The following is a 22,568-nucleotide window of genomic DNA, read 5'->3' as shown; positions in this document are numbered from 1 at the left end:
GCACAGAAGCATGAGGAGATGCCTCACACAAAATAGGTTTTCGTATTGAACAGACATTGGGCAGGAACTTTTAAATTGATCATAATGTCTGTAAAAGCAGTTTGGATCTATATGGAATTTAGAAGAGAGAGATTGTTGCAGTAGTTCGGTAGTTTTGCATTTATTTTTTCATAGTAGTTAGTGTGGTATTTTACACATGAGCATGTTTTTTGGAGGGGGAGGTTTTCATGCTCAAGAGAGTTTTGCAGTTGCTAACAGAAAAATGTTAATGACAGGCCATTTCAAAAATGGAATGCAGGTGTGGTAACATAGAGGGATAAAGCCCTGACTACAGCCATGTGACCCAGTTTCAAATAGTGGCTTAGGCCCTTGATGCCACATGCAGGGAGAAAGGATGTGCCCATCCTGGGTGGAAGAGGGAGGCGCACATGCTCAGGAATATGCACGTTTTAGGGAAAGGGTTGTTCCTTTAATCTTGTAAGGAATCATAATGATTACATAACCATGAAGTAAGCAAGACTTGGGGTGTCATATACACCACTATTAGGAGGGGGTTTGTGGGGGATTTGACAAATTCAAATTTTGCTATAACATCTGTAAGTATCAAATTCGAAAGGGCACTTGTGCTGGAGTACAATATTGATTAAAAAAAATTCAAAACGGTTGCACAGAAAAAAATGCAGCATTTTTAAACACAATTGGGAACCAACCGCATTTTGCTTATAAAAAAGGGTCAAATCTTAAAAATCCTTTGAAAATTTAGTGAAAAATGGCAATTTTATGTTTCACAAAGGTACAAGGAAGTGTGGTAGCCACAGCAATTATTTTGGAACAATGTTATATCCAATTGGAAAGTAGAATTTACCCAGAGATTCCCCTAAAGATGGTAATTGTTGGGCTTTGGTGGTAGTTTGTATTGCCTTATGTTGAGTTTGTCCAACATTCTCTATAGGAAAGCTGAAAGAACACTTAGGAAATGTGTGTATGAACATCTTCATTACATTGGCAAAAAGAACACAGACAACGCTTTATGTAGACACTCGTTACAATACCCTTCCTTTAAAAAGTTTGTAAGCCCTTCTAGATAAGATTGAGAGACCCGAAAGTAGTCAGTGGGAGTCCAAAATGAAATATAAGGAAATTAGCGATTAAGATAAGACACTACTACACCACTAGGTCTAAATGATTTTATTTTGCTGTGCCAAATATTAAAGCTGTGTGCTACAAAGCTCTAAGTTTGTATTTTTAAAGAAGCTTGGGTGTGTTTGCTATATTTATATGACTTGTATGTCAAAATGTATTCTTATCTGAGATAGTTTTTAACTTGTGGAACTTTTTTAATTCTTATATTTAAATAGTATAAGAGTGAGTGTGTGTGTATTCAGCATTTTAGCCATCTATAATGGTATTATATTGTATTATTTCATTTTCAGTGGCATTGTACTTTCACCTTTTATTTTACATATAAAAAAGTAAAGCTTCCTTGATTTGATGATTGAAGATGTGATCTATATGTTTATTTAAATGTGATCCAAGTGGTAACTAATGAAGTCCTTACTTGATTTTTTTGCAATACAAAAACACTCAACTTTTCTAATTAAATAGCTTACACTTATTTATTGGATTTCTGGCATTATCCTATTTTTCTGGACTTGTAGCAATTTTTGATTTGTGTTTTAGTTGTGGGTGCGCACTGCTTTTTATGCTGTGTTTGAATTATAAGGCTTATACTTGACATTTTTTAGTAGCCTTACTAATCTGTAATGACAGAATACTGTGGTGGTGGTGCTGCGGTAGCGTTGTCGCCTCACAGTTAGACGTTGTCCCGTTCGATTCTCAGCTTGAGCGTCTTCTGTGTGGAGATACGCGTGAATGTGCGTACCTTCGTTGAAGGTTGTGCGTCAGGGCTGGCAAACTCGGCACGTAAAAATCTACTGCCAATCATTAGCGGACCGAAGTTCTGCTGTGACGACCCCTAACCGGGAAAAGCCGAAAGACGCAAACAAAAGTTAATATGTAATGACAGAGCTGCGGTGGTGCAGCGGTAGCATTGTCGCCTCACAGCAAGAGGTTCTCCTGTTCGATTCTCAGTGGAGTGCCTTCTGTGTGGAGTCTGCATGTCCTTCCTGCTGTCAAGTGGCGTGTGAAAGACATGCGTAAATGCGCTTGCCTTCGTTGTAGGTTGGGCATCGGGCTGTCACCTCGGCACCGTAAAAATCGACTGCCGATCATTAGCAGACTGGAGTTCCGCTGTGGCGACCCCTAACCGGGAAAAGCCGAAAGAAAAACCACTAATATGTAATGACAACAATTGATGATTAATTTGGGTGGGTCACAAGTGTCATGGCACAGAAGAATTTGGGGAACACTGTCTTTCACAGCTGTACTATGCAGTCTTATTATAATTTGATCTCCAAGAGGATCCTCCTTAAATGATTGCAACTGCATTTGATGTTCTTCATGTTACCCTGCTGCAGTCATCACACTTGGGTTATCCTGCCATCAGGCGGTCCCGCAGTCGGCCAGAATTCCATAGTCTTGGTCCGGGGTCGGTTGCTGTCACTTCTTCCCTGACGTCAGAGCGCCAGGGGTATATCAGAGGCATCCGACGCCATTTTCTTCAGTCTTTCTTGCCGCGCGGTGCTAGAAGCAGTTCACAGGTGCTGGTCGGCCGACACCTGAGATTTTCGAATCGAGTTTCAGTCCGAAGTCTTCAAAGCTAAGTACCCCGTTGGGGAACCTTTTCTTGCCTCAGTCCGATGTCAGAAAAAGTTAACAATTGCATTTCTTGTGGGAAGCAAATACCTCATAAGGACTTTCATTCTTTTTGTATACCTTGCCTAGGCCCAGACCACGACGTCACTGGTTGTCGATTTTGTGCTAGGTTCAATAAGCGAACTATAAAGTGTCGCTTTAATTTTGCATGACACTACTTCGGTAGAAAATGTAATTACACTATGCCGTCAGAGCAACCGACTACCGGCGTGCATAAAAAACGCAAGGATAGGGACAGGCAGCCTAGATCCAAGCCAGACTCCGAGGCCTCGGCTGGCCCGGTCGCCGGTTCTCTGGTTTTCAGTGAGGTGCCTATGCAGCCCCTGGCAACCGCCGAATTGGATCCCCAGGCCGCATCGGATCCCCCAGCAGAGATTTCTAGGCCGATAACTATTTCTTGGGACTGTGTTGTGTGTGTGTGGTTACAACTATGTCCAAGGAAAGGGTCTCAGGCTTTAAGAAGTGTGACTCGTGCTGTCAGAAGATGTCTCTGACAGACGGTCACACTTCTTGCTTATACTGCCTGGGACCTCTCCACCTGCAGGACTCCTGTGCAATATGTCATTCTTTTAGCCAGAGAGTCCTGCAGGAGAGGAGAAATAAATTGATTTTGAGGGGCCTTCTTAAACCGGAGGGCTCTCCGGCTAAGTCGGCCCCGACTAAGACTTCCAAGTCTTCCAAGGCCCAGGCTTCTGTCTCTAAGCCTGCGGCCTTGGTTCCGACTCTTTCAGAGTCGAGATCGGTTCCGGCTGGAGCCGACCCTAGTTTGCACAAACCTTCGGCACCGATGGCTATCGGTGCCGATACTGGTTCGGTCACATCGGTGTCGGCTCCGACTGGCTCCGACCACCATGTGGCTCATGCTTCGGTGTCGGCGCCGACTGGCTCCGACACCGTTACTTTTGTGTCTGTATCGGCTCCGGCCGGAGCCGATACATCGAGACCTTCTGTCGGTGCCAAAAAGTTGTCGGCTCCGACAGCATCCATGGTTTCGTCGGCTCCGATGGTTCCTTCGAGGAAGAGGTCCAGGTCCCCTTCCTTGGAACCGATACTTTCGGCTCCGGCCCCTCCTCTCCTCTCGGAACGGAGCCATCGGAGCCGATCATCCAGGCTTTCTGACCATGATTTAGAGAGGGTGGTCAGTAGATTATTAAAATCACAGGCACTGGCCCAGATGCTACATAGTCCGTCTCAACAGACGACTATTAGTCCACACCCCCTTGCAGTTCCTCCTTCGACTCTACCTCAGAGTTTGGAGCTGGAGTCTTCGGGAATGGTTTCTGCTATGGCTGAGGGACAGATACCCCCCCCCCTTCTGCTCTCTCAGCCTCTACTCTTATCTCCTCTTCGAGACCTTCCTTAGAGGGATTCGGTGGTCGGGCTTCCCTGGTCTCCTCCGAGGGGGTGAGTGGCATCGGACCCTTGTCCGACCCCACTCTTCCCCTTGGAGCCTCGGCCTTGGTGAGCTCGGCTCCGACATCGGCCTCGGAGCCTTCCCTTAGGCCCTACCGACGACATCGCAGTAGGGGAAGCTGGTGCTGCAGAAACACCTTCAGTTTCTGAAGGTGTCTTCAGACAGACTACCCTCACCATAAAATCTTATGCTAAGCTTAAGACTCCTCTAAAACCAAAAAAGCCTACACTTCAGTCTCCAGGTCAAGGCCCTATGCCTAAGAAAAACAGATGCTTAAAATGGCTGAAGATTTGATTTCTTTGATCAGGGCGTTCCCAACCCCCCCCCCCCTGACAAAAGCCCTAGACAAGAGGAGGATTATGCCTCCTCTTATCAGGTGTCTGTTTCCTCAGGCTCCTCTGAGGAACAGGATTGCTCCTTTCCCCCTTATGAAGATTCTGATGCTGAAGACTAAATTCCCTCAGCTTCTCCCCCTGAAGACTACTCCTTTGGGGAAACCTTACACACCATGAGGGAACATTTCCACTGGGAAGGTCAGGACTACTCTGACTCAAAGAAAAGGCTTCGGGAGTTTCTTTTACTTCCTCAGCACAGACCTCTTGCTATCCCCCCAGTTTTGGACATAGTAGATGATGTTTTCTTAGAATCTAGTTTAAATCCAGATTCTCTGCCTCCTGCTCTAGCCAAACCAGATAGATACTACAGAGTGCCTGGCTCTCACAAATTCCTTTACAAAAGCCCTGCTGCTGATCCAGAGACAATCTCCTAGGGTCCTAAAGGGGCTAAGGCTTCTATGGCTAAAAATCCTGTACCTTCGGAAAGGGACCCCAGAGCACTAGACAGGTGGGGGAAGAAGGTTTACACCTCAACTACTCTAGCTATGAGAGCACTAAATTGTCAATTTCACATGCTTAAATACCAGCAATTCCTTATGTCTCAAATAAAACAAAAGGTGGGCACGCTCCCTCAACAGTCTGAACTCAAGGAAATGCATGATCTGTTGCATGCAGCTGAACAGGTGGGCAAACATACTTTACAATGCGGTTTTGATGCCTTGGAAGCTTCCTCCAGAGCAGCTGTTACTGGGTCTGTTATATGTAGGCATGCTTGGTTAAAGGAACAGTCTCTGCCTGATCATGTTAAAGCAAAGTTACTGAATGCGCCCTTACAGCAGGATGTTTTATTTGGGGTTAAAGCAGAGGAGGTTTTAAAGAAAATGGAGGATAAGGTAAAATCTATGCAGACGGTCAAAGATTTCTTATAGGTACAACCCCCACGCTTCAGCAGAAATTGGCCAACAAAAAATTGGCCCTTTCCAGCTTCTGACAGGCCACAGAGGGGTAAATGCAGGCGCCCAAAGGGCAGAGGACAAGCACAAATCCCTTACAAACCTCGCCAATGGGGCATTTCAACACAGAAGGGAGGAGAAGACGGGTCCCAAACCACTAGAAGGCAAACACAATGACTTAAACCTCAAACTGCCAAGCAAAACCCTCTTGGCAGCTCCCTTGGTAGGAAAATTAACACTTTTTGCAGACAACTGGCACATCGTCACAAAGGACAAATGGGTCCTAGACATTATCTCACACGGATACAGATTCCATTTCCACACTTTGCCAAGGATAAAAGGAATGCCAAACCTACCACAAAATCAATGGGCAGAGGCACAAAAACAAATTACAGCTCTCATGGACATGAGAGCCAATCCAACTGGTACCTACACAGGAGCAAGGCCAAGGATTTTACTCAGGGATCTTTCTAGTCCCCAGAAAGGACAATGCTTGGAGACCCATTCTGGACCTTTCACTTTTAAACACCTTTTTGCAAGTACCCAAATTCAAGATGCTAACACTACAGCAACTTCTTCCCATGTTGGGCAAGAAAGCTTGGCAAGTAGCGTTGGACCTCAAGGAGGCATACCTGCATGTCCCTATCAGACACAATTGCAGAAGATACCTCCGTTTCATTGCAGGTTCAACCCATTACCAATTCTCTGCACTGCCCTTTGGCTTATCTACTGCGCCCAGGGTCTTCACAAAATGCCTGGCACCAGTAATTGCATACTGCAGACAGAGGGGAATTCAAATATACCCATACCTGGACAACTGTCTCATACAAGCAGAAAGCAAGGACATTCTTTTACAACACCTGGCTTTTGTAAAACATCTTCTAAGTTGCCTAGGGTACACAGTAAACGAACAGAAATCAAAACTAGTGCCCTCATAAACTATGACATTCCTGGGGTGCCAGCTTGAATACAACGGCCCAGATGGCTTATCTGACGCCAGACAAACAACTACAATTAACTCAGTACTTCAGAACAATGGCAACAAAGACCCAACTCCCTGCAAGAATAATTCTGCAGGCCTTGGGCTTCAAGGCATCTTGCATACTACTAATACCATTTGAAAAACTGCATATGAGGAAATTACAATGGTACCTAAAAAGCGTATGGACTCAACACAGCCACAGCTTGGAAACAATGATAACTCTCATTCCCTGCCTTCAACAGGAGTTTCTATGGTGGTCACAGGCTTGTCACCTCAACAAGGGTCAGCCTTTCACCTTACCCACAGCCAGGCAAACTATGACAACAGATGCATCGGACTATGCCTGGGGGGGGGCACACATGGCAGGACGGTGCATTCAAGGCTTATGGACAGCAGATCAAAGGAATCTGCACATCAATCAAAAAGAAATGCTAGCTGTACAAAATGCTCTGACAGCCTTCAAGGACCCCTTGCATCCAGGACAGCTTATCATAAGGACAGACAACACCACAGTAATGTGGTACATAAACAAACAAGGGGGTACACACTCCTACCCTATATGCAGGCAAGCAATGACCTTGTGGAACACAGCACTGGCTTACCAAGTTCAATTACAAGCTCAATTCCTGCCAGGAAAAAAGAACATATTGGCAGACGACCTAAGCAGAAACATCATGGATCCCCACGAATGGAAACTGGATCCACAAGTATTTGCAATGATAACTCAAGAGTGGGGGCTCCCAGACATAGACCTGTTTGCCAGGCCTCAAAACTATCAGCTAACAAAGTTTTGCACAAGGACTTTTCACCATCAAGCTTGGAAAGTGGACGCACTCTCATTCAGTTGGAAAATGCTAACAGTATATGCCTTTCCTCCACTACCCCTTCTCACAAAGGTGCTACTGAAAGTCAGGATGGAGAGACCCCGAATGATACTCATTGCTCCAGACTGGCCACGCCAGCACTGGTACCCACTATTAAGGAATATGGCCCAGGGCCCACCATGGATTCTACCACAAATTTCCCACCTGCTCACACAGCAAGACAATCGGATTCTACACAGCCAGCTCAAAACCTTAAACTTGGCTGCATGGCAAATCACCTAGGCAACCAGCCAGCTCCCCTCTCACAAGCTGTTATGGAAGTTATTCTGGAGGCCAGGAGGGCCCAGCACCAGGAAAGCCTACTCAGACAAATGGAAAAGGTTTTGTGCCTGGAACCAAGCTAAAGGCCAAAATACCCTTCAGCCTGACATTCCTCAGATTCTGCAATATCTAACTGAGATGTTACACAAAGGGCTTTCTTTTTCATCTATTAAAATCCATGCCTCAACCATTTCTGCTCACTACAACACGGATCCTCCCTTATTTGCACATCCACTCTTAAGGCAGTTTCTCAGAGGGGCCAAGAACATTAGGCCTCCCAGGAGAGCACCAACACCTACTTGGGACCTCAATTTTGTTCTGGAAAAACTCACGCTACCTCCTTTTGAACCAGCTTTCTCAGCTGACTTAAAGTTTATATCATGAAAGAATGCCCTGTTGCTAGCAATTACTTCAGCCAGAAGAGTCTCAGAGCTTCAGGCACTAATGGCAGTAGAGCCTTTCCTCATTTTTCATCAAGACAGGGTTTCTCTACAAACTAACCCCTCCTTTATGCCTAAGGTGGTATCCAGTATGGCCCTAAATCAAACCATCCATTTACCCACCTTCTTTCCAAATCCACAGAACAAAGGAGAAAGACTCCTGCATTCCTTGGACATTCACAGACAGCTACGTTACTACTTGGATAAAACTAAGGATGTTAAGTTGTCAATCTCACCTTCATTCTTGCTTGATGGGTTCGGAGCCGATCCTTGGCTCCGACTCGGCACTTGCTAAGCTCGAGAGTCACTTTTACCAGCTCGAGGCAGCCCCATATCCCATGATGCAAGGCAGTAAGTACCCAGATCTTGTTTGCCACTTCGCTGATGAGGTCCTCCTTTTGCCAGCTCCTGGTAAGTGATTTAGATATTACTGTTTTAGCCCCCTTTTCAACTTAAAACTTTATTTTTAACGTTTATAGTTAAAGTCCCTTTCTGACTAGAAAATCCCTCACTCCTTTATATTTTTAGTCAGGCCTTCTCCCCTCCCATCCCCCCCTTGTTAGGGTGTGTGTGTGTGTATTAGAAGTCAGTTATCTGACTATTTGTGATAACTATTTCTTGGGACTGTGTTGTGTGTGTGTGGTTACAACTATGTCCAAGGAAAGGGTCTCAGGCTTTAAGAAGTGTGACTCGTGCTGTCAGAAGATGTCTCTGACAGACGGTCACACTTCTTGCGTATACTGCCTGGGACCTCTCCACCTGCAGGACTCCTGTGCAATATGTCATTCTTTTAGCCAGAGAGTCCTGCAGGAGAGGAGAAATAAATTGATTTTGAGGGGCCTTCTTAAACCGGAGGGCTCTCCGGCTAAGTCGGCCCCGACTAAGACTTCCAAGTCTTCCAAGGCCCAGGCTTCTGTCTCTAAGCCTGCGGCCTCGGTTCCGACTCTTTCAGAGTCGAGATCGGCTCCGGCTGGAGCCGATCCTAGTTTGCACAAACCTTCGGCACCGATGGCTATCGGTGCCGATACTGGTTCGGTCACATCATTGTCTGCTCCGACTGGCTCCGACCACCATGTGGCTCAGGCTTCGGTGTCGGCGCCGACTGGCTCCGACACCGTTACTTTTGTGTCTGTATCTGCTCCGGCCGGAGCCGATACATCGAGACCTTCTGTCGGTGCCGAAAAGTTGTCGGCTCCGACAGCATCCATGGTTTCGTCGGCTCCAATGGCTCCTTCGAGGAAGAGGTCCAGGTCCCCTTCCTTGGAACTGATACTTTCGGCTCCGGCCTCTCCTCTCCTCTTGGAACGGAGCCATCGGAGCCGATCATCCAGGTCATCCAGGCTTTCTGACCATGATTTAGAGAGGGTGGTCAGTAGATTATTAAAATCACAGGCACTGGCCCAGATGCTACATAGTCCGTCTCAACAGACGACTATTATTCCACACCCCCTTGCAGTTCCTCCTTCGACTCTACCTCAGAGTTTGGAGCTGGAGTCTTCGGGAATGGTTTCTGCTATGGCTGAGGGACAGATACCCCCCCCCCCTTCTGATCCCTCAGCCTCTACTCTTATCTCCTCTTCGAGACCTTCCTTAGAGGGATTCGGTGGTCGGGCTTCCCTGGTCTCCTCCGAGGGGGTGAGTGGCATCGGACCCTTGTCCGACCCCACTCTTCCCCTTGGAGCCTCGGCCTTGGTGAGCTCGGCTCCGAAATCGGCCTCAGAGCCTTCCCTTTCGGTGGGCCCTGGAGTTCCTGGTTTTTCGGAACGGGTTCTCTCGGACCTCCCTGGGAGGGGAGCCTTCGAGGTGATGAAGAGTGTGCTAGCCACTGGACTCAGCCAGCAGTCTGTTCCCTTAGCTCCTCCCTCTACGGTGCCTGTCGATATCTCTGCCATCTCTCTTGCTCCCGGACCCAGAGATCCTCCGCCTCAGGTTTCCCCACTGGGAAGAACCCCCTCTTCCGAGGATTCTCCTGATCAGTCAGGGGATCCTCCACGCAAGAGGACCTGTAAGAGGAAACACGTAGACTCCCCCGAGTCTATCACTTCAGATACCGACTTAGATGAGTTGGAGGGATCCACAAGATCCCCCTCTGAGGATGTCTCCTTTTCAGACATCCTAGAACTCCTTAAACAGAGGGGAAACTGGCCCTCCAATAATCCCTCTGAGGATGAGTCGGTATACCTGGAGGCGTTTGGATCTCGGCCCTCCACCTCCTGGGTGTCTCCGCCTTTCGACCCCCTTATGCAGGTTATCGCTCGAAAGGCTTGGGCTGCTCCTGACTCTGTAGAGCCAGTTCCTAGGAGGCCTTCTAAATTTATTACTGCCCCTTCGGACAAGCAATTTCTCACGAAAGGCGTCCCTGCTGATGCCATGGTGGTGGCGGCTGCCACTAAGAAGGAACTTGCAGATCCTTCCGTACCTGTCCATCCTCCTAATAAGGACTCTAGGACCATGGATAGGTATGGTAAGCGGATGTTCTCTTCAGCGACCTTTGCTATGCGCTCGCTGAACTACTTATGTCACTTCACCAACTTAAGGAGCTAGGTGAAGTAGTACAGGATCCCACAGCTGCAGGGGCTCAAGAAAAAATTGCTTCGCAGCTAGGAACCCTTAATTCTATTGTTAACTCCTCCATGCGACTGATATCATATGCGGCAGATGGAGCGAGTAGGGCCGCAGGTACAGGTGTGGCTCTTTGACGCCAAGCCTGGATGCAGCTCTGTAATTTTGCAGATCCCTTTAAGGCGTCCTTCACAAACTCTCCCTTTGATGGGTCAGCTTTGTTTGGCCCTCAAGTGAAGGAAACATTGACCAGGTGTGAGCAGGACGGCAAGACTTTCTGCCGTAGGGGTCCGTTTTTCCACCCCTTCTAGACCTTACCCTAAAGGACAGAAGGGTGGCAAAATGTGGTTCCGCAAATCCCAAGGAGTCACGCCGGATTCACGTGGTCAATTTACCCCTAGAGGCAGAGGGGGTAACAATAACAGACGCTCTAGAGGCAGAGGGGTCCACAAAACCAGGAAGCAGAGAGCCTCTCTGACAAGCCCTTTCAGCATCCCTGAGATGTTGCCCGACTGTCCATCCTTGGAGGCAGTCGGGGGAAGACTATCGCTGTACCCAGAAGCCTGGCTTTCCCTAACTCAAGACAGATGGGTACAGTCGATCATATCCGAGGGTTACAAAATTCCTTTCGAGGAAACTCCCTTTTCTCACTCAAATTCCCTTCCAGATGTTCCACCCGGTCTAAGGGAAATTGCAGAGTTAGAAGTTTTAAAACTTCTACAAAAAAGAGCCATTCAGCCAGTTACAACAGATCATTCAGAGCCCGGAATCTACTCAAGATTCTTTTTGGTCCCCAAAAAGACGGGAGACTGGAGAGCAATACTGGATCTCAGCAGACTCAACAAGTCTGTGAGAAAGACAAGATTCCGAATGGTCACACTTCAGTCAATTCTGCTCTTCTTACAGAAGAACAACTGGATGTGCTCAATAGATCTTCAGGATGCGTACTATCACATAAAAATTCACAGACGCTCCAGAAGGTTTCTCCGCTTTTGGCTGGGGTCCAGTCATTTCCAATTCAGAGCCCTGCCCTTTGGTCTCACTACAGCCCCCAGAGTGTTCACCAAATGTATGACAGTGGTCACGGCTCACCTGAGACGTCAAGGATTCCAGGTGTTTCCGTATCTCGACGACTGGCTCCTTTCAGCCACCACCAGGCATCAGCTTCTTCAAGCCAGGGATTACACAATAAATCTTTGCACTCAATTGGGCATCTCGATCAACTACGGAAAATCCTCTTTGTTGCCCTGCCAGTCTATTACTTTCATAGGCGCAAACTTAAACACTGTTCGGATGTTAGCTACCCTCACAGACCAAAGAATCTCAGATATACAAGGTCACGTGAGAATCATTCTAGCCAGCAAGAAAGTACAAGCCAGAATGGTTCTAAAAGTGTTGGGCCTCATGGCTGCGGCCATTACCCTTCTTCCCCTGGCTCGCTTCTATATGCGCCTTCTTCAGTGGATGTTGTTCACTCAGTGGTCTTACCAACAACTTCCGATGCGTCACCAAATACTGGTGACACAGATTTGCAAGAATCATCTTTCTTGGTGGATTACTTCTCCCCAGATTCACCAAGGCAGACCCTTTGTACCCCCAACCCCGGTAGCCACTGTCACTACGGATGCCTCCCTGATCGGGTGGGGGGGGCATTATCAGGGCAGGATGGTTCATAGGACGTGGCAACCGTTCGAATACCACCTGCACATAAATGTCCTAGAGATGAGAGCAGTGCTTTTAACGTTGCAAGCCCTCAACGACTTTCTTCCCTTGGGGACAATTGCAGTCCACACAGACAACATGTCTGTAGTATGGTATATCAACAAACAGGGCGGAACCAAGTCCTACCCCTTGTGTCGAGAAGCGCTCAGACTTTGGCAATGGGTGATCTCCTCTCATCGGTTTCTGGTAGCAACGCATATCCCTGGGAAAACCAACATTTTAGCGGACAGATTGAGCAGAGCTATTCTCATGCCTCACGAGTGGTCTCTCAAACAATCTATAGTGGAGGAGATTTTTCTAGAATGGGGTCGCCCATGTTGCGATCTTTTTGCTACTCTCCAAAACAGCAAATGCCCAGACTTCTTCTCTCTCTTCCCACTGCCAGGCCATCCCCCCAGAGACGCTCTGACCCAGGATTGGCCCCAGGGACTTCTTTATGCCTTTCCTCTGATCCCACAAGTAATCCAGAAAGCCACCGTTTTGAGAACCAAAATGATTCTCATTGCCCCTTATTGGCCTCGACAAATTTGGTTTCCGTTCCTCCGTCATCACCTTTTGGTGCAGCCGTGGCATCTGGACCCAGTGCCAGATCTTCTGATTCACCAATCGGGTCAGCTGCACCGGTCTATCCCTTCTCTCAACCTCACAGCATGGTTGCTCCACTTCCTTCCTTAGCCAGGCTTCCTATGATCTCTAATCCTGTTAGAGACATCATAGTAGCTTCCTTAAAATCCTCTACTAGGAGGATTTATACTAGCAAATGGAAACGTTTTTCTTATTGGGCAAAAGCCAAGAATATTGATCCCTTCACTGCTCCAGTACAAGCAGTTTTGGATTTCTTAGCGGAAATTTTTCACGCTGGCTCCTCTTCTTCCACGGTCAAAGTTCAGTTGGCCGCTATCTCGAACTTTCATGTCGGGTTCGCAGATCACAACATTATGTCCCACAGGCTTTGTAGAGCCTTCTTGAAAGGAATTTTTCTCTTGAAACCTCCAATCAGGAGTCCTCCTCCTCAATGGGACCTAAATTTAGTGCTGACATCCTTGATTCTTCCTCCCTTCGAGCCAGCTGTTTCATGTTCCCTGAAATTTCTTTCATGGAAAACTTTATTCCTGGTTGCTATTACATCGGCTAGGAGGGTGTCTGAACTTCATGCTCTATCTGTTCGCCCCCCCCCCATTTAGTCTTCCACAAAGACAGAGTATCATTGAGAACTAATCCGACCTTTTTGCCTAAGGTCGCCTCAAAGACTAATTTGAATCAGGCTATTGATCTTCCTGTATTTTTCCCAAACTATTCAAACAGATCGGAACAAAAATTACATTATCTTGATGTCCACCGCCAACTCAGATAGATATTATTTGGACAGAACAAAACAACTCAGGAAATCCGATCAACTTTTTGTTTCTTATGCTGATAACAAGAAAGGCCTTCCTGTCTCAAAAGTGACCTTGTCTAGATGGCTTTCTTCTGTCATCTCTGAAATTTATCAGCTCAGGGGAAAACAGCTGTGCTCAAAACCTAAAGCACATTCAACCAGAAGCTTAGCCACTTCCACAGCTTTTCAAGCTAGACTTCCATTAGACACTATTTGTGCAGCAGCCACTTGGGCCACTCCTCATACATTTGTTTCCCATTACAAATTGGATTTGGCCTCCAGGGACAGAGCCAGTTTTGGCTCTACAGTTCTCAAGAGTCTGTTCCATTGAGCCACCCAGGATAGAGGTGCTAGGGACGCGGTCCCATCAAGCAAGAATGAAGGCGAGATTGACAACTTAAGTTATGTACCTACCATAACGTTCCATGTTAGTTGTCTTCTCTCGCCTTCTTTCTTGCGACCCTCCCTCCTTCCCCCAGGCCTGGACAGACCTTTCTCTCTACAAGGAAGTATGCTTCTGAAGACCATACAGTGCTGGTCCTTCTACCATCCTTCAGGTTTTTTCTCTCCTTCTTTCTTCCTTTTGGAAGTTATTATGCTAGGTGCTATTGCCTATTGTCATCAAACGAGATCTGGGTACTTACCGCCTTGCATCATGGGATATGGGGCTGCCTCGAGCTGGTAAAAGTGACTCTCGAGCTTAGCAAGTGCCGAGTCGGAGCCGAGGATCGGCTCCGAACCCATCAAGCAAGAAAGAAGGCGAGAGAAGACAACTAACATGGAACGTTATGGTAGGTACATAACTTCTCATTTTCAGGAAATCTGACCAGCTTCTTGTATCCTATGCTACAGCATCACAAGGAAAGGCTATCTCAAAACAAACCATTTCCAAATGGATAGGACATTGCATACGTTTCTGCTACACCCACCATGGAAAACCAGTTCCTGCTACCATAAGGCCCCACTCTACCAGGGCAGCAGCTACATCTACAGCCTTACTCAGGGGGGTACCAACTAAGGATATTCTGAAAGCTGCAACTTGGATTTCAGTACACACCTTCACCAAACATTATCACTTACCACTTTGCACTAAGACTAGAGCGGGCTTTGCCACTGCAGTTTTGCAGGGCCTTCTAGCCCCCTCTAACCCTGTTTGACTCCTCCGCCCATCCTTAGCTTTGGGATTCTATCCAAGTGTGATGACTGCAGCAGGGTAACACGATGAACATAGTACAGTTTTGTACCTACCATAAAAGTAGATGTTCGAGTGTATACCCTGCTGCAGTCCAGGTTGTCCTCCCTCCACCCCCTCTAAAACTAGCTGAGCTTATCTCTATTCTATACTACTTCTGTGTTGTATTTGCTTGTGCCTAAGGGTTTTGTTCTACTTTTTTCAAGATAGCTATATACATATATATATATATATATATATATATATATATATATATATATATATATTTTTTTTTTTTTTGCCTACCTATTAGGGGCACCTGACATCTGGGGCAAGAAAAACTGAAGAAAATGGCGTCGGATGCCTCTGATATACCCCTGGCTCTCTGATGTCAGGGAAGAAGCGACAGCAACCGACGCCGGACCAAGACTTTGGAATTCTGTCCAACTGCGGGACCGCCTGGCGGCAGGATAACTCAAGTGTGATGACTGCAGCAGGGTATACACTCGAACATCTACATTTATGGTAGGTACAAAACTGTACTTTTCATCCACTTTTGGTGTTTGTTTCCTCAGCTTCAACTCTGGGAGTTCCATGTAATTTTTGAAAGTATTTTTGCATGTATATTAGTGTAGGTATCGTGGTATTTCTCAGTTTGCAGGAAGGTGCTTTTTAGAAGTAAGGGGGAGGGGGTAAGCTGGCAAACTAGACTTAGGGGAAGGTGTTTGTGTATGTATCTTCTGCATTATGTTACAGTACTCATCAGAACAAAAAAACAGACGTACTTAAATGACAGGGTCTTCCAAGTTTTTCAGAATGGCGATTGGTGTGTGAAGTGAGATGAAACTAGAAAAAATGTGCTGTATGACACCTTTACTTTAAGTTTTTTTTTTTTTGATACAAGATGAAGACCAAACAAGAAGAGACAAGGAAAGAGGCATTTCAAAGAAACAACAGAGCTAGTCACAGGAGCTACCTCTTCGTTATCCTTGGTATCAACAAACGCATACATGAAAATTATTCATATTGCATTATGAGTAAAAGCGCCTTCATCTGCTAGGCCTACTAGAAGGTTGAATTAAAAATGAGAGAGAGAAAAGTAGTAAGTTCAATGATCACCTCAATTCTGTATGCTGGTGAGTCACAAAACAAAAAAAAATTCACCTTGCCCATGTATTTTAGGCTTCCCATATTTCAGAATACATATAAAATGAGTTAAGTATGTTGAACAGTATTGGAGTGGCCTGTCAAGAAAGGAAGGCTTAGCTTGGTAGTTCATGGATTACAGGAATAGTAATATGGAAGAAATAGTTACAGGTAGTGCTCATGCCTACTCTGAGGAAAAAAAAAAAAGAAGAAGAGACTCAGACATAATGTAATGTTCTTTAGAAGTAAAATAACAATGTTAAAGTAGTAACTGGTTGATTTAAAACTGTGGCGATAACTACCCACATGGGTAATCACAAAAAGGTTGTTACACCAAGAGAAAGGGGGAGTGACTAAGTGATGTGGAGAATATGGGAGTGGTGGAAGAGAGATTATTTAAATGATGTTTAAGAAAAGTAGCTGAGAAATCTGGGTAAAAATAAAAAATTTACATACGGATGATAGAAAATACAGACAAGAATAAGGATAAACTTCTCAAGTTCAGCTCTAAAAAGATCAGAAAATCTAGAGAGCGAGTCAGAATATCAAGGATTGTTACAGCTCAGAGGTGCCTTCAGCAGAATGAAGACATACTGGGAGATTAATGAATAATTTGGAAGGGATGCCAGTTCTCTGAAGGACAGAAATGTGTGCTGGACCTGCAAGTTTGTCTACTTGCCTAAAGCTTGTGGATTCCTTTGCCTACAATGAGGGAACAAACCATGGTTAGTTGTTTTGAAGGCAGGACTGTATGAATTAAGCCAGAACCTGTCCTGAATAGTTGAAAAAGTGTTAGTCAGCTGATGTACTTCTCACGGTTTTTGGACAAATTGAACCAAAACCCTTCTGTGGTTCTTAAAGGACAGTTTTGAACATGAAAAGTATTGACTTCCAGTGTGTTTAAGGAAAGCTAACATCTTCGTGTCTTACTGGTTTCCACTATACTTTGAAGATACATTTTAAAAAGCATGAGAGTGATTCATATGTTGGAGAAAGTTAACCCATCCAAAGATCCATATCAAAGATTTCTGTTACAGATCAACTGCTATGGTAAGAGTTTGTGTTGTTTCAGTACTCTGGAGATAAAAGTTATACTATTTCTTATTTACTTGTTCTCTTTCTTAATGGTGAAAATGGACTTCTACCCCTGTCTCTTTGTCTTTTTTCTTTTTTTTTTGAGGCAGTGTGTGCCCTTTTAGGTTAATTTTTAACTCACCTTTTGTCTGCTTTTCTGTTTTTGCTTGTTTTTCAGTTTTATTTTTCCCCATTGTTGGAACCTTAAACCTTTCATTTTTATTTTTTCACATTTTCGTAAGCTGACTTGGCCAGTGGGATGACATTATTTAATGACATTGCATGGATGTTTGCTCCTTATGCTTCAGTTTAGGTTGCATCAGCCAGGGAAAAAAAGGCAAGGCATAATTATTGCTTAACTGACATAAAAGTACCTGTACATGGTTGGCATGTAATTCCTTTCATGTTGAAAACTGCATTATTATGGCGGTCATTTATTTCTGCACTGTTTGAAAGAAGTTCAGTAAAGTTGTTATAGTAGCTATGCATTTCTGCAATTACACCCCACAACTACTGTAACTCGCCTTCCATTAATAATGTATATAAACATTGTGTTCCAACAGGATTCCTATGAAAGAGCAAAATCCGTCTTGAAGTCTCATGCAAAAGAACACAAGAATTTAGCAGATGCATTACTGACTTACGAGACTTTGGACATCAAAGAAATTCAGATGGTTCTAGAGGGAAAATCGCTAGAACCCAAGTCCTGCCTCTCTTAAACCTAATTAGTGATCAGAATTCATATGTGGCCAGTGATCTTCGAAGAGGATGCTGTTTTCTGGGTGCAAAGCAAAATATATTACCATGTCTCATGAGAATGATGCAGTCATCATCTTATAAATTTTAGTTAAAAATCATTTCCAACTGGTATTACCACTTTATAATGACATAAGAATCACTTCGGGATAAATTCTCAGGGCTGCATATACAGTGTCACTGTCCTTGAATATTTTCTTACTGTACTGCCTTGAATTATTTGTCAAGTGTTACATAAAGCTGAATGGCAATGTGGGGAGAAGGTCATAACAGACGTAGACAGTTTACCCTTTCCTTGCAAAGGGGTAACAGAATATTAATTGCTAGAAATACGAGAAACATGTTTTCAGCAATTGATCATGTTATTGACATGCTCTAAACTGTGATTGTCAAAATGTGTACTCTTCATCACGTTAAAAGTTAATTATTCGCCAAACATTGCAAGATTTGCTGGCCTTACCTTGAAAATTTATGTATAGCTGCTGATACAGATTGACACTCTAGGATGAGTCGAGATTGAAACAGCAAACATTTTGCAGCTGTGACACTGCAGAAAAAAAATGTTTGCATAATTAGCAGCTGTTTTGTTGTTAATAGGATCTGATAGTATGACCATTTTATAACAAAATGTTCAAATCTACACATTATAAATTTTCATTTTTTTTTAAATATGGAAGTTATAGATGGTACAATTTAAAGTTTCTGTTTCATAAACCCTCCAATACAAGATTGATATCTTGGGATCAGGTAAAGAAAATGTCAGTTATTGGAGATTATTTTGCATTAGCATTCAGTTCTGTAATTTTAGTCTTTTGTAGAATTTGGAGGTGCAGGTGCTCTTTGAAAGTTGCTGTAAAACTCTAGTAATTGGATTACTGTGAGCCAGTATGTTTTTGGTTAAAATCACACAAAATTGTGATGCAGTTCATGTTTGGGAAGAAAGGCCACCAGTGTAGCTGCATTAGCAGCTGTAATGACATAGACTAAAATATGGAAGATAAAGTTGTTACTGATGGCAAGGTTTAGTTAATAAACAAAAATGGTATCCTTTGCAAATATTAACAGCAATGTAGGAAATGTAAAGCTAAGTATAACATCATCTTTATAAGAGTTCTGTGATGACTCACCTCCATAGTGATAACGAAGGGCATTTCAGCAGATTCAATAACTAGAAAAAAAAACATGAGGTCTGTGTATTTTTATGAAACCACAATATGCATCCTTTAAAGGAGAATACTAGAACATACGCTGAACGCTGGAAAGACTTTTTATGATGCAGCCGTCTTCTTTATCCCACTTAAGGCTGGCACACATTGCTGCTTTTGGCATGATAGTTTCTCATAGTCATCATGGATGTGTGCGTAATAGAACTCATTAAGCTGTCCTTTCCTTCTCTTTTTACTATGTAATCTTCATTTTAAATCAGATGCACAAACCATGTCTTGTTTTAGTAAAACAATGACTGGAGTAGAAGACAGCACTAAAGTTAGACTTGTGGAAAGACAAATAGCCTTAAATCGCATGTCATTAAAAGGCTAAATCATTGACTGGTCTGGCCTTTTTGAATTGGGAAGAGATTTGTTAAATTCTGGGCTGGTGGATCATTGCATCCTAAACATCAGAAAAACAAAAAAGTATTTGTTGGATCTGCTGTCATATAGACAGTGAAGCATAAACAAAATAAATTTGCCTTACACTGAGTTAGTTGTTGGATGTAATGAAATATATAGAACAAATCAATTTGGCTGTTACAGCTTTAGTAAAGCCTAGGGCCCAAAGCTGTGCTCTAAGCAAGCATGTTATTTCAGCATTAAATTAGTTTAATGTAGAACAGGCACAAATTTAATCTTAATCATGGTTTCAGGTATGCAGCTAGTGTATTGATAGACTGTACTGTATATTGTTTTCATTAACCATGACCTTGAAATGGACAGAACTGTTACGGAAGATGGATTGATGCCTTTCATTGCTGTTTATATGATCATATGCTGTAGGGCAGGATCCAGAATAATTACTCGTATGTCTGGCAATGAAATTGGTGACTGGACATATTATACAATTTTCCTGGCACGTGTAGCTAGTTTTGTACAACACATTCATGCCATGTTTTGGTGTGATAGTTTAAAAGATTGTGTGGGTCATTCACCACTGAAGAAAGTTCACAGGAGTTAATGTCTACACCTTTTTGCTAGTAGTTACCGTGTGCTTATAATTTATTCCACTGATATAGTGGAACTGAAATGATTTAAACAGTGAAAAGTTTGGTAATGGTAAATATGAGGTTCTACTTCCAGAATAGAATTCAAAAGTGCATTCCCCAAGATACTTCTCTCCTGTTGTTCACCCACCCTCAGTACCCTTTTGTAGGTATTTGTCCATCACTTGTACCAGTGAACAGGCCTGTATAAGGAATTCCTACAATATGGACTCAGAAAAAGTTGTGCACACCAGCCTTTAAGTAATCATAAAATCACTTGACAGCTGATATTGTAGGCAGTTGTTCCTTTGCTGTGCAATACTTGACTTTTGACTTTTTAATCATCAAACTATTCTTTTTACCATATTGAGCAAGTTCATTCTGTTTGTGCATGTAGCCAAGTGTCTTATTTAAAGACCTGTATAATAAAATATGGCTATATTTCTAGAAATAGGTGATTTGTTCCTTGTACTTCCACTGTCATAATAGTAAAGACAGGTGCTTTTCAGAAACCAGCAGTGATGATGACCTGTTTTTATTGAGAATGTTAAAGGTTTCACCTTTAATGCCTCATTCATTCATAGGTGAAATTTAAAGTCTGTGATAACTCATTCATGAGATGGGAAGTGGAACCATTCTAGGCATGTTATTTTGTTTTTAATAGGTCAGAAGATAGTTTATATGCATTAAAGGGAAGCACTCGCCTGTTTTGCCTGTCAGTACCCTTCATTAAACTAGTTCAATTTGTTTGTTTGCTTAGACTGTAATAGTCGGAAATGCATAGCAGTGTTTCCTTCCTTTGAATTTTGCATATTGCTGCATGCTTTTCAAACTGGACAGTTTTCCCATGTATCCAAAAGATTCCAATGGTATATAAATCTATATACAGCACCACATCATTTTTTAACCTTTTTTTCCTTATTTACTCCATTATGTTTAAGCAATTGGTGATGAATGGGTTTTCAGTGACTTTGTTGAAATAGCTAGTCTGCAACAGAGCTGAAGAATTTCAGTAATGACCTGTTTATCGGTCTGCTGTTTATTCTGCTTTACTAGTTTGTTGGAGTTTCCAGGGTTTCAGGAAATATTTTCATTAAAAGCCTGTTATTGCAGCATATTGACATACAAAAATGCAAGTTTTAATAAAGATGTTTGTATATATATGCAGCTGCTCTTAGCTTTGCCTTAATATGTGTAGCAGCTAAATATCATTTAAAAATGAGAAGAAAATATTTTCCATTTTCTGTAAAAATATGTTGCAAAATGTCAAATTATTTAAAATGTAAATAAAATACAGAAGTTTATATTGAATAGCTGCTGTCTGGCTTTAGTAACCATATTTATGTTTGTATTTTTCAGGGTTCAAAGTATCAGTGCTCTCTGTTTTATTAGTAAAGTCTTAAAAGTTTTGAGTCAGTGACTCTGAGTATTTGTTACAGATGAACACAGTTAAATCTGTTTTAACCTTTGACAGAGATGATTATCTCATATTTCTTTCCGAGCATGTTGCTTAGTACACACCAAGTTTTAGGACTATTCTGTTAGCAACATTTTCTGTAAAGCCCACAGCATCTACACGATAAATTTTACTTATTCTCAGTAAGAATTAAGTTTTCTATAATTTCATCAGAACTAAATTTGGTGTTGCCTTTTGAGCTGTAACAAAAAAGGTTTTAGGCTTTTTGTTAATTTTAGTTATAACTTAATCTGTCATTTTCATAAGTGTTCAGTAAACCACCACAATTTGACTGGTGTTGTGTGTTTTAGCATCTCCTGCATTATTTAGTAAAGAAGTAGAGATGCCATTAATGTTTCCATCTGCCCACTACCTTGGCTGAGTACCTTTTCTTAAGTCGCACCCTAGAGCCATTCTGAAATTGGGGGTTGTGGTGTAATAGTCACAGTGTTGAACTTTGTGGACTTGACTGTAAATTTGCTTAGCGTTCTTGTTGATCATACCAACCTAAATGGCATCTTACAAAGTAACAATTAAAACTGTTATTTTACACCCACTCTTCCATATGGGTAGTTATGGTTCATCTGGTCAAGTCACTTTTTATTAAACCATAATCTGATGACCTCATTAGAGCAAATGTAAACCCAGCAAAATGATTCTAATCTGGTAAAGCTTCCCATACCACCCCTGCAGAGTCTTTGTCCCATTAACTTGAAGTTCTAAAACTTATTTATGGGTGGCAGCTTATTTTACTGAGCTGATCCTGTCAAGGATTGCTAAATAGCCCCTTCAGGGAGGGAGGGCAGCCCTCTACTCTTTGTAATCATCCCCGTTGTTGTTGGATCCCTTTAGGAGCACATATTGATTTCCACCATTAGTTTTTCTATGGGTTGGTAGGCAGTTTCATTGTCAAATGTCAGCAGCTTACTAGATGTTCATCGTGCATACAGCTGCAGTCATAACAGATGGGGTTATCCTGCCGTCAGGCGGGTCCTCGGTCGGCCGAATTCCAAAGTCTAGGTCCGGCATCGGATGTCGTCGCTTCTTCCCTGACGGCAGTGC

The 22,568-nt window shown here is 43.4% G+C and overlaps 1 protein-coding gene across 3 annotated transcripts in view; it reads left to right on the top strand.

The window, feature by feature from the left end:
* YME1L1 (YME1 like 1 ATPase) overlaps nucleotides 1–21,462 on the top strand; it is a 1,802,807-nt gene extending 1,781,345 nt beyond the window's left edge. For all 3 annotated transcript variants that reach the window (XM_044064545.1, XM_044064544.1, XM_044064543.1), the window contains one exon: nucleotides 17,661–21,462. In XM_044064545.1, the coding sequence (XP_043920480.1) occupies nucleotides 17,661–17,816 (156 nt within the window). In that variant the 3' untranslated portion in view covers nucleotides 17,817–21,462. The remainder of the gene's footprint in view (nucleotides 1–17,660) is intronic.
* Nucleotides 21,463–22,568: the final 1,106 nt, after the last annotated feature.

This window comes from Protopterus annectens, chromosome 3.part0 (genome assembly GCF_019279795.1).
Source record: "Protopterus annectens isolate FY-2018-M chromosome 3.part0, PAN1.0, whole genome shotgun sequence".
NCBI lineage: Eukaryota > Metazoa > Chordata > Ceratodontiformes > Protopteridae > Protopterus > Protopterus annectens.
Note: the sequence above shows the minus strand (reverse complement) of the source record. Positions and strands in the feature narration are given on the sequence as shown.